At 40.9% G+C, this 15,283-nt stretch overlaps 3 protein-coding genes across 8 annotated transcripts; 1 reads left to right on the forward strand and 2 right to left on the reverse strand.

The window, feature by feature from the left end:
- Positions 1 to 763: 763 nt before the first annotated feature.
- Positions 764 to 2,341, reverse strand: LOC6528962. Of its 6 annotated transcripts, none has more exons than XM_039371100.2 (5): positions 2,121 to 2,341; positions 2,011 to 2,057; positions 1,553 to 1,951; positions 1,174 to 1,502; positions 764 to 1,105 (listed from the first exon to the last, which is right to left on the reverse strand). In XM_039371100.2, exons 3-5 carry the CDS (start codon positions 1,921 to 1,923, stop codon positions 819 to 821), a joined length of 987 nt encoding a protein of 328 aa, XP_039227034.1. In that variant the 5' UTR covers positions 1,924 to 1,951; positions 2,011 to 2,057; positions 2,121 to 2,341; the 3' UTR covers positions 764 to 818. The 6 variants fall into 6 exon arrangements, with proteins under 6 accessions (XP_039227034.1, XP_039227029.1, XP_039227033.1 ...); XM_039371095.2 differs by having other exon boundaries at positions 2,011 to 2,067; XM_039371099.2 differs by having other exon boundaries at positions 2,011 to 2,081.
- Positions 2,342 to 5,930: 3,589 nt separating this feature from the next.
- On the forward strand, positions 5,931 to 11,908 carry LOC6528963 (CD109 antigen). Its single transcript, XM_002089959.4, has 9 exons — positions 5,931 to 6,080; positions 6,707 to 7,897; positions 7,960 to 8,221; positions 8,283 to 8,508; positions 8,564 to 8,584; positions 9,332 to 9,391; positions 9,451 to 9,559; positions 9,611 to 10,709; positions 10,788 to 11,908. The coding sequence occupies exons 1-9, from the start codon at positions 6,019 to 6,021 to the stop codon at positions 11,823 to 11,825; spliced, it is 4,068 nt and encodes a 1,355-aa protein (XP_002089995.1). The 5' UTR covers positions 5,931 to 6,018; the 3' UTR covers positions 11,826 to 11,908.
- Positions 11,900 to 13,003, reverse strand: LOC6528964 (phenoloxidase-activating factor 2). Its single transcript, XM_002089960.4, has 2 exons — positions 12,756 to 13,003; positions 11,900 to 12,692 (listed from the first exon to the last, which is right to left on the reverse strand). Exons 1-2 carry the CDS (start codon positions 12,969 to 12,971, stop codon positions 11,928 to 11,930), a joined length of 981 nt encoding a protein of 326 aa, XP_002089996.3. The 5' UTR covers positions 12,972 to 13,003; the 3' UTR covers positions 11,900 to 11,927.
- Positions 13,004 to 15,283: the final 2,280 nt, after the last annotated feature.

The following is a 15,283-nucleotide window of genomic DNA, read 5'->3' on the forward strand; positions in this document are numbered from 1 at the left end:
GTAAAAATAGCAATCGAACAGCGCCAGGACCTCTAGTGCCGAATAGATAGATTGTAATTGGAGTCCATGGACTTTGTTCTCGCGTTCCACACGAATCGCGCTCCGTCACGTCAGGGTGCCGAGTAATTTTCACACAAGTTAACGCCACATATCGTGCATATTAATTATAGGCAAATCTAATTTGCCAGACCCCCCGTCCATTCAAATGCTCACCGCGAATCCTCCAACTGCAGACGGTAGTCACGTATAAGGACCCGTGCCGCTTCAAGTATGCGGATAAAGCTCCTGCACGTATGCCACAGGCTCTATACTGGGTATGGTATGGTATGGTATGGTATGGTATATTGGCCTAGGCCAGATCGTGTGTGGCTGCCACGTTTCGACCGGGAGGGGGAAGGCTATTGTAGCCATGTCAAATATTTATAGGGAAGCATGCCAAGATTTACCACGCAGCTCACAAATTGCTCCCGTATGCTGGCTCTTTCTTGGCCCGGGCAAGAGTAAAATAAATTAAATGCCAGCTGAAAACAAAGGAAAATTCTTCGCATGAAAAATGCGGCGGCTGGATGTGGACAGGGTAAGCAGAAGGTGAGTGTAGAACGAAATTAAAGAAAGCAAAGGTGAATAAATAGGTGCTAATTAGTAAACAGTCAAAGCCAGATGTTGCCATTTCTTCAGGTTCTGGCATCGGAACTAAATCACAACGAGAACTTAACCAAGCTCTACAATTGTTTCGAAAGCCTTTTTAAAGTTAAAATAAATGTTTTAATGACAGTTTTAAGAATTTAGTGTAATTTGTAAAATATTTGACTCGAAATTTAAGTATAGAAGCTTGAGACATTGTAGGGATCTTCGGCGTAGCTGGCGCAGAAATCACTCATCAGATGCTCTGCTCTCCTGAAAAATACTTTCATATTTTTTCGACTTTCATAAATATTTTTCTTATAGTTAGCACTGTTGCTACTCCATAAGGTCCATTTTCGCATACGGTCTATAACATCTGCGCAAAACTTAAGCTTCAAATGCAGTTCTTTCAAGTTAATGTGATCTATTTGCCTTTGAACATTGCCTAAAAAAAGTAAATATATAAAACCATTTAAATATCCTAAAGAATTTTTGAATTAAAATTGACTAGAACACATTCATAGATACGAAAATTCTTTAAACACTTACGTGAATCAACTCGCAGATGGGTTTCTCTTAAATGCTCGTGCAGTTGGAACTCCTCGTATTCGGTGACTATTTCGGCATAACGCAGATCTCTAGGTACTTCTTTTAGTACCATATGATCTTTCTCCCTAACATAACATAGTCCATTAAAGTTGGGTCCGGAATAGGGAATCTGGGTAAGAAATCTGCCGTCCCTAAAGTGGCTGCGATATTCTTCTCTTTGTGACATCTTGTTGGCTACCATCAATAACACGCGACCGTTGTGGAATCGGAATATCATAGCGGTCAAAAGCTTCTCGACTTTTGAAAGACAGCTGAAAGACAAAATGATTCTTAGGAAAGTGTTTCAGCTCCTGAATTTTTCTAACTCGTTATCACTTACACTGCATTTCGAAGCGAGGTGACCCCAGGTAAGGAGTCGGTTTTTTTGATATGGTGCAACTCATGGATTAGGCAATTGATCAGATCCTCGGCGGCAGAGGATTGCATCCGGTGCAGATCCCGAACGTCGTGGATAAACTTCCTGACCAACCATCCCCGAAACAAAACCTGAATGCGAATTGCCGCCCGGTGGAAGTGTCCAAGAATCATACCCTGCAACCGTCGCCCCACTTTTTCACACAGGATACGGCGCGTGCGAAAGCCGCGCCACCAGCACTGAATGCCAATTGCCGCCTGCCAGCGCTGAAGGAGCAGCTTTCGGACGCGGTAGCCACGCCAGAATGATTGGATGCGACGAGCGGCAATGAACATCTTGTAGTCGATCAGATGCACAGGGGTCCTATTCGGGAAAAGAGTCTTTAATAGTTGTATTTCCTTTCTTAATTTGAAGTGTGTTACCAGGATAGTTTCGCCGCCAAGGACCACTTGCAACTTTGATTTTTCCCCTCGTGTAAGCTTATGATTAAGGGCTGCCTTTATAAACGAAATTAGGAATAGCCTCAACTTACTATAACTCAGTACCCGATTTCTCGTCCTCTTCCATGGTGGTTCCAGAAGGCCCAACAAAATGCATAAGCATCTCTAAAAAATCGCGAATTAGTATGTTTTAAATTAGCATAACAGGTGTCTTGTGTTGCAGCAACAATTTAAAGGAACTCAAGTGTCTAAGCCAAGTGTAAGTTTAACGCATTCCTGTATATGTATATGGTTATTGATAACAAATGAAAAGCATTTTCGATGGCTTTTTTAAATTTTATGTAGAGATAATATTATATATACAATATCTGCAATAATACGTGCAGGCATAATTTCATTTTCATCTAACCAATTTAAAATATGAAATTTGATCAAATTTGGCAACCAACCTGCATACTTTCAGCCGAAACTAAGAGAGAAAAAAAATAAAAAAGTTTAAGAAGGGAAGGGGGCTTATATTTTTAGCACCACTTTATCTTTCAGATCAACTCGTTCGCTTCATGCGCTCAATCAATTTTTGTAGATTTTTCCATGCCTTTTTTCGAACATTGCTTCTTGGCACGATTCACGTGTGTACTTCTATATTATTTTTTGAAGCTGCCAAAGTTGTCCTGTCTCTATAGCTCTCACATCGGCAGTCATGATGTCGGCCTCTCGGTGCGCTGATGTGTGTCGATATATGACATTTTATTGTGTGCACATCATCAGTTTTCAAATTATTGTCAAGTACAGCAAGCAGCGGAGTTTGAATTAAAAACAAGAGAGAACGCTATAGTCGAGTTGCCCGACTATCTGATACCCGTTACTCAGCTAGTGTAAGTGCGAAGGACAGTTTTTGGCGGTTTATGGGCGTTAGAGTGGGCGTGGCCAAAAGTTTTTTGGCAAATAGATAGAAATTTACAAGACTAATACAAAAATGAAAAAATATCAAAACATTTTTCAAAAGTGTGGGCGTGGCAGCTTTGGGCGGTTTGTGGGCGTTAGAGTGGGCGTGGCAAAAAGTTTTTTTGCAAATCGATAGAAATTTACAAGACCAATGGAAATATGAAAAAATATTAAAACATTTTTCAAAAATGTGGGCGTGGCAGTTTTGGGCGGTTGGTGGGCGTTAGAGTGGGCGTGGCAACCTGAATCGACAAACTTGCGCTGCGTCTATGTCCCTGGAGTCTGTATACTTAATCTCAACTTTCTAGCTTTTGTAGTTCCTGAGATCTCGACGTTCATACGGACGGACAGACGGACGGACAGACGGACATGGCCAAATCGACTCGGCTATTGATCCTGATCAAGAATATATATACTTTATATGGTCGGAAACGCTTCCTTCTGCCTGTTACATACTTTTCAACGAATCTAGTATACCCTTTTACTCTACGAGTAACGGGTATAATAATTAAATAGGATAAGTGGTAAGTAGAGTACAGTTTCTAATGTAGTTTTTTCTTTTTTCTAATTTTTAAGATGCTTATAAAATGCTGACTGTCATGATATTCTCACATTTTTTTCGAAATTGCCATTTACGATGCAAACAGTCTGTCAGTTTAAAAATTACAGCTAAATAAATAAACATGTTCAAAGTATTTTTAATCACATATTCGTCAAAAGGGTTTAAATCAACTTTTAAATATAAGCTTACTCGTATTCTAACCTACGCATAAATTCGCAAATAGTCATAGCGCAAGTGCGCGCACTTACTGCGCCGCAAAGTATGCAATCAATTTTTATAGCCCACATGCAGTGCCCAGCCGACGGAAACCGCCCTTTCAGCACACTTCATAACATTTTAGCACACTGACTATCCCAACTCCACGGGAGTCTGAATGCTGCAATGTTTCACCAATAATTATACCCGTTACTCGTAGAGTAAAAGGGTATACTAGATTCGTTGAAAAGTATGTAACAGGCAGAAGGAAGGGTTTCCGACCATATAAAGTATATATATTCTTGATCAGGACCAATAGCCGAGTCGATATGACCATGTCCGTCTGTCCGTCTGTCCGTCTGTCCGTCTGTCCGTCTGTCCGTCTGTCTGTCCGTCCGTATGAACGCTGTGATCTCAGGAACTACAAAGGCTACAAAGTTGAGATTAAGCATACAGACTCCAGAGACATAGACGCAGCGCAAGTTTGTCGATTCATGTTGCCACGCCCACTCTAACGCCCACAAACCGCCCAAAACTGCCACGCCCACACTTTTGAGAAATGTTTTGATATTTTTTCATTTTTGTATTGGTCTTGTAAATTTCTATCTATTTGCCAAAAAACTTTTTGCCACGCCCACTCTAACGCCCACAAACCGCCCAAAGCTGCTACGCCCACACTTTTGAAAATTTTTTTGAAATTTTTTCATTTTTGTATTGGTCTTGTAAATTTCTATCGATTTGCCAAAAAACTTTTTGCCACGCCCACTCTAACGCCCACAAACCGCCCAAAGCTGCTACGCCCACACTTTTGAAAATTTTTTTGAAATTTTTTCATTTTTGTATTGGTCTTGTAAATTTCTATCGATTTGCCAAAAAACTTTTTGCCACGCCCACTCTAACGCCCACAAACCGCCAAAAACTGTGGTTAAGACTCTCCTTCTCCCTTCCACTAACTGAGTAACGGGTATCAGATAGTCGGGGAACTCGACTATAGCGTTCTCTCTTGTTTTCAATATAATCAGCACCTGTGACGACGCCCAAGAATTTGCACAAATGTTGCTAATGTATAAACATTTGTGGCCCCATCCCATTGTAGGTGTATCTGGCGGCAAGAGGAGAATATAAAATTTGAAATATCGTTGGGGCGCTTATCTGTAGGGGGTAATGCCCTGTGAGTTCTTGTGTTGGCAATAGTTTCAACACATGTGGTTATGGCAAAAGCTTTAGAACACCCACAACAATTCAATTATTGCTTGAAATGTATTTAACAAGTCGAAATCCGCTTTTCCGACGATTTAGAGAATAGCCATCAGAGAACTGCAGCAAGCCACCGGCACTCTAAGTGCACCCGCTAAACACCGGGTGTCTCAGCACCGGTTGTTTTTATACACTCTATTTGCGTCCATCACCACGGTGTTTTTTGTTACTTTTTTTACCCGTTACTCGTAGAGTAAAAGGGTATACTAGATTCGTTGAAATGTATGTAACAGGCAGAAGGAAGCGTTTCCGACCATATAAAGAATATATATTCTTGATCAGGATCAATAGCCTAGTCGATTTTTTGATCGGCACCCGCGACATAGAGTGCCGCATTCTTTGCAGACTACCCGAATATTTTGAGAGGGTGTTTGTAAGTACCCGCGATGACCGGTGTGAGTGGCACCCGACACTCAAATTTGGTTAGTGTGATTAGGGAGGCAAAAAATGCCACTCTTGCAGTTATCTGATAGCTATTCCTGTCAGGCTACTTGCATGAACGTCTATATCATATTAAATAGTTTGATAGTTGTGATTAAGTACCACGATGGTATTACTCGAAATAATCACACATCCACTCTAATATCCACAACCCAGTAAACCATTTTGGCCAAGTGCATTAAAATGGCAAACCCGTAGAATAAACAAGCGGGAATACTATAGTCGAGTAACAGACTATAATATACCCAGGATCAATAGCCATCCTGATCAGAATATATATATTTTATATAGTCGGAAACGCTTCATTCTCCTTGTTACATACTTTTCAACTACTAGTTCCGTTACCCTTTTACTATAAGAGTAACGTGTATAAAAATGCGGTTGAAACATTTAATTATATTAATCTTATTAATATTAATCTCCAAACACATACTTATTCCGTGTATGTGGCAATGCGTCGAGTGTATATAAAGTGTCCCGCTCAGAATAAAAGCTCAGTATATTTTGTCGTTCAAGCTGGCAAGTCTTAAAATAATCAGTGGCTCCTTTAAAAACGGGAAAGATAAAGTACATACAGAAAAGGCTGCATTATGCTGTGGTTAATAATAAGTTCAGCAATTTTGCACTGTGTGTCGACAATCAATGCTGACGGGTTTGTATTAAAGCTGTGTTAATATAAAATTTAATATATAAAATAAGTAAACGGGTAGAAAAACTATCTGTTGTGTTAGATATAAGCAGATTTTCGACTATATAGCATAAACCTTGTTCGAACAGTTGTGTTAAAAAAAATGGTTAAGTTTGTTTTTGTGGCTCTGAAGATTAAATAAATAAATTATAAGAAAAGGAACGTATAAATCGTTGGACTACGGATTGCAGATCTATAACGAGCCCTTATCAGCAATTCATTAAAATGAATATATAATTAAAATAGAAATTCCCATTAAAATTCCCCAATTTAAGCTTTTGTGTTTTTCTTGAAACACAATAATAATCACGAACACAGTTGTCCGATAACGACTCAATGTCAGTTCTTCTTCCAGCAACAATTAAATTCAAAAGATAATATTTTGGCGCTTATAAAGAAATTTTTATTTCTGAAAATATATTTTGTTTTAAATATTAAAAATGTGCACACAGTAGTTGAACATATGTATATATCAATTCAAATTGATAATCATAGTAATTTAGATGTGACAATGAGGTATTTCCTGAAAATTAAAATATACAGAAGCCCATCGGTATATATGTTTATTGTCCCTTTTTCTTATTTTGCAGCCTGTATTCCGTTGTGGCACCCAAAACCCTAAGACCCAACAGCGCTTATAATGTTGTAGTTGCCGTCCACAATGCACCTCTACCTACTGAAGTTTCAGTCAGCCTGACCGGACCTTCATTTAATTCGACGAAGAATGTTGAGGTTCAATCCACGTCCTCGAAAACTGTTAGTTTTGACATTCCGAAACTAACCGGAGGCCAATACGAGCTCAAAGTTCTGGGTAGTGGCGGCCTCGAATTCCGGAACTCCACCAAGCTGGCCTTCGCAACCGACAAGAATTGGATATACATTCAATCGGACAAGGCCACCTATAAACCCGGCGATAAGATGCAGTTTAGAGTACTCCTCCTAGACAAACACACCCGACCAGCCGTAATCGATAAGCCCATTGCAATTAAGATACGCGATGGAGCCAAAAATATAATAAAGCACTGGAAGGATATCAAGCCGACAAAGGGTGTCTATTCCGGAGAGCTCCAGCTGTCCGACCGCCCAGTCCTAGGCAACTGGACTATAACCGTCACGGTGCGAGACGAGGGCAAGGAGACGAAACAAATAGTGGTGGACAAGTATGTGGTGCCGAAGTTCGAGGTGCTCGTATCAACCGCCAAGGATGTCGCGGCTAGTGCTGGGTACATTAGGGCAACGATAGAAGCCAGGTACACCTTCAGGAAGCCCGTAAAGGGCCACGTCGTCGCTTCGATCGAGGGCAGTTCGACCGAGAAAAGCCTGCCCATTGATGGAGAGGTGAATGTGGAGTTTCCCATTTTAGCGACCGCCAAGAGTCTTTTGAAAATAACTGCCATTGTTACCGAGGAGCTGACGGACCTCAAACGCAACGGTACTGCCTACGTGACCCTCCACCAACATCCCCACGAGCTGGTGGATCTGTTTTGGCCAACGCATTATAGGCCAGGTGTAATGTATGATTTTCAGACTGTGGTTAAAAACTTGGATGGTTCTCCTGTTATGGACTCTTCTAAGATGGTTAACTTCAACGTGAAGTGCTGTCAGCGTTCTAGAAATTTCCAAGCTTCCCTTCAAAATAGCATTGCCACCCAGCATATAATGCTCCCAGATTCAACGTGCAAAAGTTGTCTTGTGACGAGTACATTTGACACTGCAGCAAAATTAGAACGGTACATATATAAGCTCGATAAGACACTCATGATTGCAGTCATTACCAAGAAGTAAGTAAAATTATTAGTGCCTTTGGTTATACTAAATTATACTTACTCCTTTCACTTCATAGTCCGCAACTAAGGAAGAATCTTACAATCAATGTTGTATCGGATACCTATCTTCCTTACTTTATTGTCACTATTGTCGCACGGGGCAACATAGTTCAGAGTGAATATGTAAAGATGCAAGGCAGACAAAGGAGTCACGAATATACGTTTGAGCCAACCTTTGAAATGGTGCCTCAAGCTACGGTATTTGTACATTACATTTCCAATGGGGTTTTGATGTCTGACGAAAAAACTGTCGATGTCGAGAAGGATTTTGGAAACACGGTAATCCACTCTGTATTTAACAAAAGATTATTAAATTAATTTTTAATACACTTGCCGACAGATTGAAATAATAACAACAAAGGAAGCAAGGCCCAGGGGTGAAGTCAGCCTAAAGGTAAAAACCGATCCCCATTCCTTCGTCGGTCTTCTTGGAGTGGACGAGAGTGTGCTGCTTTTAAGGTCAGGAAACGACCTGAACCGTGATCATATATTGAACAACCTCGCCACGTACTCCTCCGATTTGGTGACCCTAACAAACGCGAATATAAATATCTACAAGAGCTCGGGTAAGTTTTTTTCATAAGCTTTTGTTGGTATTGCTAAACTGGATTAACCCTTTAGGTGGCTGTTATACCACTGTTGGTAAGTTCTTAAATCGAACATAAAATTTAACAAGAGAGAACGCTAGTTCCCCGACTATCTGATACCCGTTACTCAGCTAGTGGAAGTGCGAAAGAGAGTCTTCAACACTGAAAGGTTTTGGCGGTTTGTGGGCGTTCGAGTGGGCATGGCCAAAGGTTTTTTGGCAAATAGATAGAAATTTACAAGACTAATACAAAAATTAAAAAATATCAAAACAATTTTTAAAAATGTGGGCGTGGCAGCTTTGGGTGGTTTATGGGCGTTTAAGTGCGCGTGGCAAAAAGTTTTTTAGCAAATCGATAGAAATTTACAAGACCAATTCAAAAATGAAAAAATAACAAAACACTTTTCAAAAGTGTGGGCGTGGCAGTTTTGGGCGGTTTGTGGGCGTTAGAGTGGGCGTGGCAACATGAATCGACAAACTTGCGCTGCGCCTATGTCTCTGGAGTCTGTATGCCTAATCTAAACTTTATAGCTTTTGTAGTTCCTGAGATCTCAGCGTTCATACGGACGGACAGACAGACAGACGGACAGACAGACAGACAGACAGACAGACAGACAGACAGACGGACATGGCCACATCGACTCGACTATTGATCCTGATCAAGAATATATATACTTTATATGGTCGGAAACGTTTCCTTCTGCCTGTTGCATACTTTTCAACGAATCTAGTATACCCTTTTACTCTACGAGTAACGGGTATAAAAATTTAATGATTTGTACTTTATTATCCCTATATATTAGGCCAAACGAATTGTACTGGTAACCTCATAAGTCTTACGGTGTTTGGAAAAGATGAATCAGGTAATCAATCAATTGCTTAAATTCCTTCTCTTCTTTGAGGGCATCTTAAATAATTACAGCAATGAACCTTGGTCCTGTTCCCACTGACAGCTCAAACAAGGCACAAGGTGCACTTCCACCAGTTCGTAAGCTCTTCCCAGAAAGCTGGCTATTTTCAAATATAACAGAGTAAGTTTTTAATATTCTCCAAAAGCACACAAAATACATTTTAGTCTACAGCGTGGGGGCCAACGGTGAATACATCATTAAAAAGACAGTTCCCGATACGATAACCTCCTGGGTGATCACCGGCTTCTCGCTCAGCACACAATCCGGCCTTGCTGTGACCAGGGATCCAAATAGAATTCGTGTGTTTCAACCGTTCTTTTTAACCACCAACTTGCCATACTCTGTGAAGCGCGGTGAAGTGATTGCCATTCCCGTGGTCGTCTTTAACTACTTGGGAAGGGGTGTGGAGGCGAGAGTATCAATGGATAACTCTGAGGGTCAGTACGAATTTCTTGAGACCACTAGCGCTAATGTGTCTCAGTATTTAATTGGAGTACAAAGGGAAAAAATAATATGGATACCGGCAAATACCGGACGTAGCATATCGTTCATGATCCGCCCGAAGAAAGTTGGTCTGACCGCTCTGAAGATCACCGCCATCTCGCCATTTGCCGGTGACAGACTAAATCAAATACTGAAAGTGGAGGCCGATGGCGTAACAAAGTACGTCAACAAAGCCGTATTAATTAACGTTCAAAGGTTGACGCGACGTAGTCTGGCACCGCCGGAAAAATCACTTATCGTGGAAGAAGTCAAAGATGCTATTGAGGGTTCCACGTTCCTTGATATTCAAGTGGGTGGAAATAGCCAAGCGCCTCAATTGGAACATCTCGACGGGTTGGTTCGCGCGCCCCATGGATGTGGCGAACAGAACATGTTCAACTTTGTACCCAGTATCCTGGCGTTAAGCTATTTGGAAGCAAGTAATCGAAGTGATCAAGCGAATCTAGCGAATAGCGCTAAGAGTTATGTCGAAATTGGTTATCAAAGAGAACTCACCTACAAACGTTCCGATGGTTCCTTCAGCGCTTGGGGCGAAGATGATCCTTCCGGCAGCACTTGGCTTACTGCATATGTGATACGGTCTTTTCACCAGGCTGCCAAGTACATCGACATTGACCGCAAGGTATTGGCAGAGGGACTTGATTTCCTCGTGTCCCGGCAGGGTGCAAATGGGCAGTTTAACGAATTAGGCAGGGTCATACACAATAGTCATGGAAGTCCGTTGGCACTTACATCATTTGTCCTGCTGACATTCTTCGAAAACAAGGTGAGCTTCCATTTTTTCCCCTACACTGTACTAAAATATATTCTTTAGATACTCACTACGAAACTTCTCCCTCTGCAGGAATATCAAGCTAAATATCAGCATGCGATCGACTGGGCTGTGGAATTTGTGGCTAGGCAGGTGGACCAATCAAGTAATCCGTATGATCTGGCCATTGCCGCCCTGGCCCTGGCATTAGCAAAAAACCCTAAAGCCAATAGGGCCTTGGCCAAGTTGGAAAAAATGGCCAATTGGGCTGGCGACCACAAGTGGTGGACCGGCTCAGATAGGAGCCACGATGTGGAGATCACCTCATATGTGCTACTCGCCCTTCTGGAGCAAGATGTGATGGATCCACCCAAACCGATTGTCGATTGGCTGATAAGCAAGCGCAACAGCAACGGAGGTTTCGTCTCTTCCCAGGACACTGTTGTTGGTATTATGGCCTTAACCAAGTTAGAACTCCAAACACATATATCGACCGAAGAGATTGACCTTGTACTTATACTTTCGGAAAAAACCAGAAAACATATAATGGTAACTCAAAAAAATGCTTTGAAAGTCCAGACACACCCGCTTCCTGAAAACACTAACAAGGTGCAGTTCGTGGCCACAGGGCACGGGCGTGCACTAGTTCAGCTGAGTTACCGCTACAATGTGGCCACCAAGGAGGCGAGTCCGAGCTTTAAATTAACGACTATGGCTAAGAAATCCGGTAAGCACCGACTGGTCCTCGACATTTGCGGCGAGTACACTCCCATCGCAGCCTCCGCAAGGAATAAGCCCACCAATATGGCTTTGATGCAGGTGCAGCTACCATCTAGTTATGTTTGCGATACTGATTCCTTCGCCGATATCAAAGCCATTTCAGACGTAAAGAGTGTGGAGACCAAAAAAGAAGGCACCGAGGTTCATATCTATTTCGAAAAACTGTCGCCTGGTGACCGCAAGTGCCTGGTCCTGAAGGCCATATACACCCATCAGGTGGCCAGTCTGAAACCAACTTGGGTACGGCTCTACGATTACTACGCCACCGAACGCATGGCCACCGAATTTTATCACGTGGACTCTTCTCTGTGTGACATTTGCCACGGCGACGAGTGCGGAAGTGAGTGCTAGAGTGCTTTAATACATTAAATTCACTAATTCAAAAAAAAAAAAAAAATACCCTGCACAATTAATAAAATATATGATTTAACGTTTATATTGTTTATATGTTATTTAAATTACAATATTGTACGGCAGTACCTCCTGATAAATCCATTCCTTGAACTTTCTTATATCGGTGAACTGAATAGCTCCATTAAGGCTGGTGCTCCAGGCGCCAACCACATAGTACCTGCTGCTCTCGGTGGGACAAACTAGAGGAGCCCCTTTGGCATACATGGGCTGCTCAGCTCGGGGAACAGCACTTAACACTGGACTGGTGGAGGTGTTTGAAAACATGTTTTCCTCGACATCCATATCCAACCTTAGGACAATATTGCGAGTCGGTCGTAATCTGTTCATCAATCTGTAATTCCAACCGGTGACAAAGCAACTCTCGTATTCCAGATCCACTCCCTTGTGGTCCAGGCAAATGGGTATTATATGCTGAACTCGGGGAAACTCCTCTGTAAGGATCAATAGGGCAATGTTGTGCTTTGTCGAGTCCCAATTAAATTGCTGATGAACAATTCGATATTGGACATTGAGATCCACGTGAGGCACGAACTCGCGATCACTTGCCAGATCCCAATCCCCAGCCCTTACGACAAGTGATTGCTCGGGCGCTAAACAAGTGGCTGTTGTGAGGACCACTTTGTAGCCAATCAACACACCATTGCATAAAAATCTCTGACCGGTGTCGAGAATGGCCACCATGTAAGGGTATTCGGCAAGGCTCGTCTCCAGACGACCTCCTAATAGATTCATGAAAATGCCACCAGCATTGCCAATGCCGCATTGCTTGAACCCTAAAGGAATCGTCCCGTTCATTGGAGAAAGCTGGAAGTAGGGCAAGACAAAATTGTAGAGAATTATTTTATATTCCATGTCCCCACAACCTACCATATCATCGGGATGACAGCAAACCTCAAGGTAATGACAACCATTTGTCGACTTTACTCTTAGATCTACAGTTAGTTTTGAACCACTCCGCACAGTCGTTGAGCAATCAGATCGCTTAACACAGGACTTGTTGCTAAATAAGCCGCAATATCTTTTTTTAGCTATAGGGATTGGATCAGTTCTGGTCGATGGGATCGACGTGGTCGCTGTGCTCATTATTTCCTCTGGTAAACCGAAGCCTAGATCTGCACTCTCATCAATATCCTCTGCTTCTCCCAAAGCGCCCGAAAAAAAGGCTAACAAACTTATTGTTATTAGAAACATATTTTTCTGACTACACTTGATACTATTTATGATATTTGTATAGCCTTATTCTTCTCTTCTGCAGAACGTAGTTGGGAGAGACATTTGCATGTACTGAGCTGATATGTGAGTTAATACTCGTAGTGCACTTCATTTTTTGATATTATGTGCTTTTATACATAAGATATTTATCCATATATGTATGTATACTATACGTACACTATATTTAAATTAATTGATAACAGGCCGTAGTCGACATCCACTACGTATTAACGCCTGTGCAAAGTAAATATATTTATGGTACTCTGTTATTACTCTTTTTTTAAAACATATTTTTTTTTTTTAATAAAACATCACTTAACATTTTCAAATAATTTTCGTTTCTACGTATAACACAATGACTTGATAATCATATATGTCATACATGAGAGTCAAATGATGGGAATTTACTTTCTTAAGAACAGAGAATCGACTTACCAGTTTATTTACTGATAACGCGAATGCCTTTCAAAGCATTCTTTTAATGCCTCGAATAGGGGTTTTTAAGTCTAAAATAAGCAAACAAAACATTTCCGTTAAGGATTTTAATTTCACTAGCTAGATTAATAGGAAAACAAATCTGGGTTATATGTCATATATGAGAGTCAAATGATGGGAATTTACTTTCTTAAGAACAGAGAATCGACTTACCAGTTTATTTACTGATACAGCGAATGCCTTTCAAAGCATTCTTTTAATGCCTCGAATAGGGGTTTTTAAGTCTAAAATAAGCAAACAAAACATTTCCGTTAAGGATTTTAATTTCACTAGCTAGATTAATAAGAAAACAAATCTGGGTTATATGTCATATATGAGAGTCAAATGATGGGAATTTACTTTCTTAAGAACAGAGAATCGACTTACCAGTTTATTTACTGATAACGCGAATGCCTTTCAAAGCATTCTTTTAATGCCTCGAATAGGAGTTTTTAAGTCTAAAATAAGCAAACAAAACATTTCCGTTAAGGATTTTAATTTCACTAGCTAGATTAATAAGAACACAAATCTGTGTTATATGTCATATATGAGAGTCAAATGATGGGAATTTACTTTCTTAAGAACAGAGAATCGACTTACCAGTTTATTTACTGATAACGCGAATGCCTTTCAAAGCATTCTTTTATTGCCTCGAATAGGGGTTTTTAAGTCTAAAATAAGCAAACAAAACATTTCCGTTAAGGATTTTAATTTCACTAGCTAGATTAATAAGAAAACAAATCTGGGTTAAGTGTATTTGAGGTAACAACTTAATCAAGCTTAAGAACAAAATTCTTTTTCGATGATATGGAAAAATATCCATGAATATTGGTCTGAGTACTGAAATATTTCCTTGCATTGTGTTGATTTTTTTCTAATTACTGTTTTAAGTTCATCCACTTTGCTATGCTAATCAAAAAATGGCTTTTGAACTTAGATGTGTTTTCAGCACAGCAGAGGATGGCAGATTAAAACCTCGCTTGCCGTTTGGAATGATTCTAGTTTACCTTTCCCAAGTAGAGTTAGGAATACGGCAAAAATTCTTCTTTCCGTTGGCTGATGAATAAACACCATTGGGCAGGGGTTGCATCAGTTGACAGCTGGAGCTGCGTCCTTTGCCTTCTTTCCTGCTGCCCCTCGCGATTTGAGTAGACGTTTTCTAATAAACATTAAGTTGACATGAAATACACGCCAAACAAATGAAGCAAACGCATTTCACCCCCGGCGGTGGCGGGTAGTGGGCATGGCCAACTAATGCCGCCCCTTTCAGAACGGCTTTCAACGCCGACACCGCAGGATATGTTTACAAATTGAAAAATATAGCGTGCGACCAAGAGGACGTGCAGCGAGAAATGCACAGTGGACTTATTCCATTTTATTGTCTTGACTATTGAGCCACATACACATATCATAAACATGAACAATGAAATCCACATAAATATAAATATTTTAGCATTTTTAATCGAAATATTAACTTGTACATAACCAAAGGTTTGGACCAGAATTAACAGATTTCACAGCACTGTGGCTATATAGGCAAGTTTTGCTGTTGAAATGAGTTGTTACATGGGTCAGTTGGCTGTGGGCAGACAGACCTTCTGCAAGTGGACCGTCGACGTGCAGCGCGGTTTTCCACGAACACAGCTCGTACATACTAATGTTGAAAATATATAATGGTTTATATGTAGAAAATGGCAAACCGTGCAGCA

Source organism: Drosophila yakuba, chromosome 2L (genome assembly GCF_016746365.2).
Source record: "Drosophila yakuba strain Tai18E2 chromosome 2L, Prin_Dyak_Tai18E2_2.1, whole genome shotgun sequence".
NCBI lineage: Eukaryota > Metazoa > Arthropoda > Insecta > Diptera > Drosophilidae > Drosophila > Drosophila yakuba.

Excerpts from the sequence above, each read along its gene's own strand:
- LOC6528963 (XM_002089959.4), top strand. The coding sequence starts at position 6,019 with ATGCTGTGGTTAATAATAAGTTCAGCAATTTTGCACTGTGTGTCGACA. Across the intron at positions 6,081-6,706 it reads TCGACAATCAATGCTGACGG|CCTGTATTCCGTTGTGGCAC; the intron begins GTTTGTATTAAA and ends CTTATTTTGCAG. Across the intron at positions 8,585-9,331 it reads TGGCTGTTATACCACTGTTG|GCCAAACGAATTGTACTGGT; the intron begins GTAAGTTCTTAA and ends CCTATATATTAG.
- LOC6528962 (XM_039371095.2), bottom strand. The coding sequence starts at position 2,191 with ATGCTTATGCATTTTGTTGGGCCTTCTGGAACCACCATGGAAGAGGAC. Across the intron at positions 2,068-2,120 it reads AAATCGGGTACTGAGTTATA|CTTACACGAGGGGAAAAATC; the intron begins GTAAGTTGAGGC and ends CTTAATCATAAG. Across the intron at positions 1,952-2,010 it reads TTGGCGGCGAAACTATCCTG|GACCCCTGTGCATCTGATCG; the intron begins GTAACACACTTC and ends TTTCCCGAATAG.
- LOC6528964 (XM_002089960.4), bottom strand. The coding sequence starts at position 12,971 with ATGAGCACAGCGACCACGTCGATCCCATCGACCAGAACTGATCCAATC. Across the intron at positions 12,693-12,755 it reads GCTGTCATCCCGATGATATG|CTTTCTCCAATGAACGGGAC; the intron begins GTAGGTTGTGGG and ends CCCTACTTCCAG.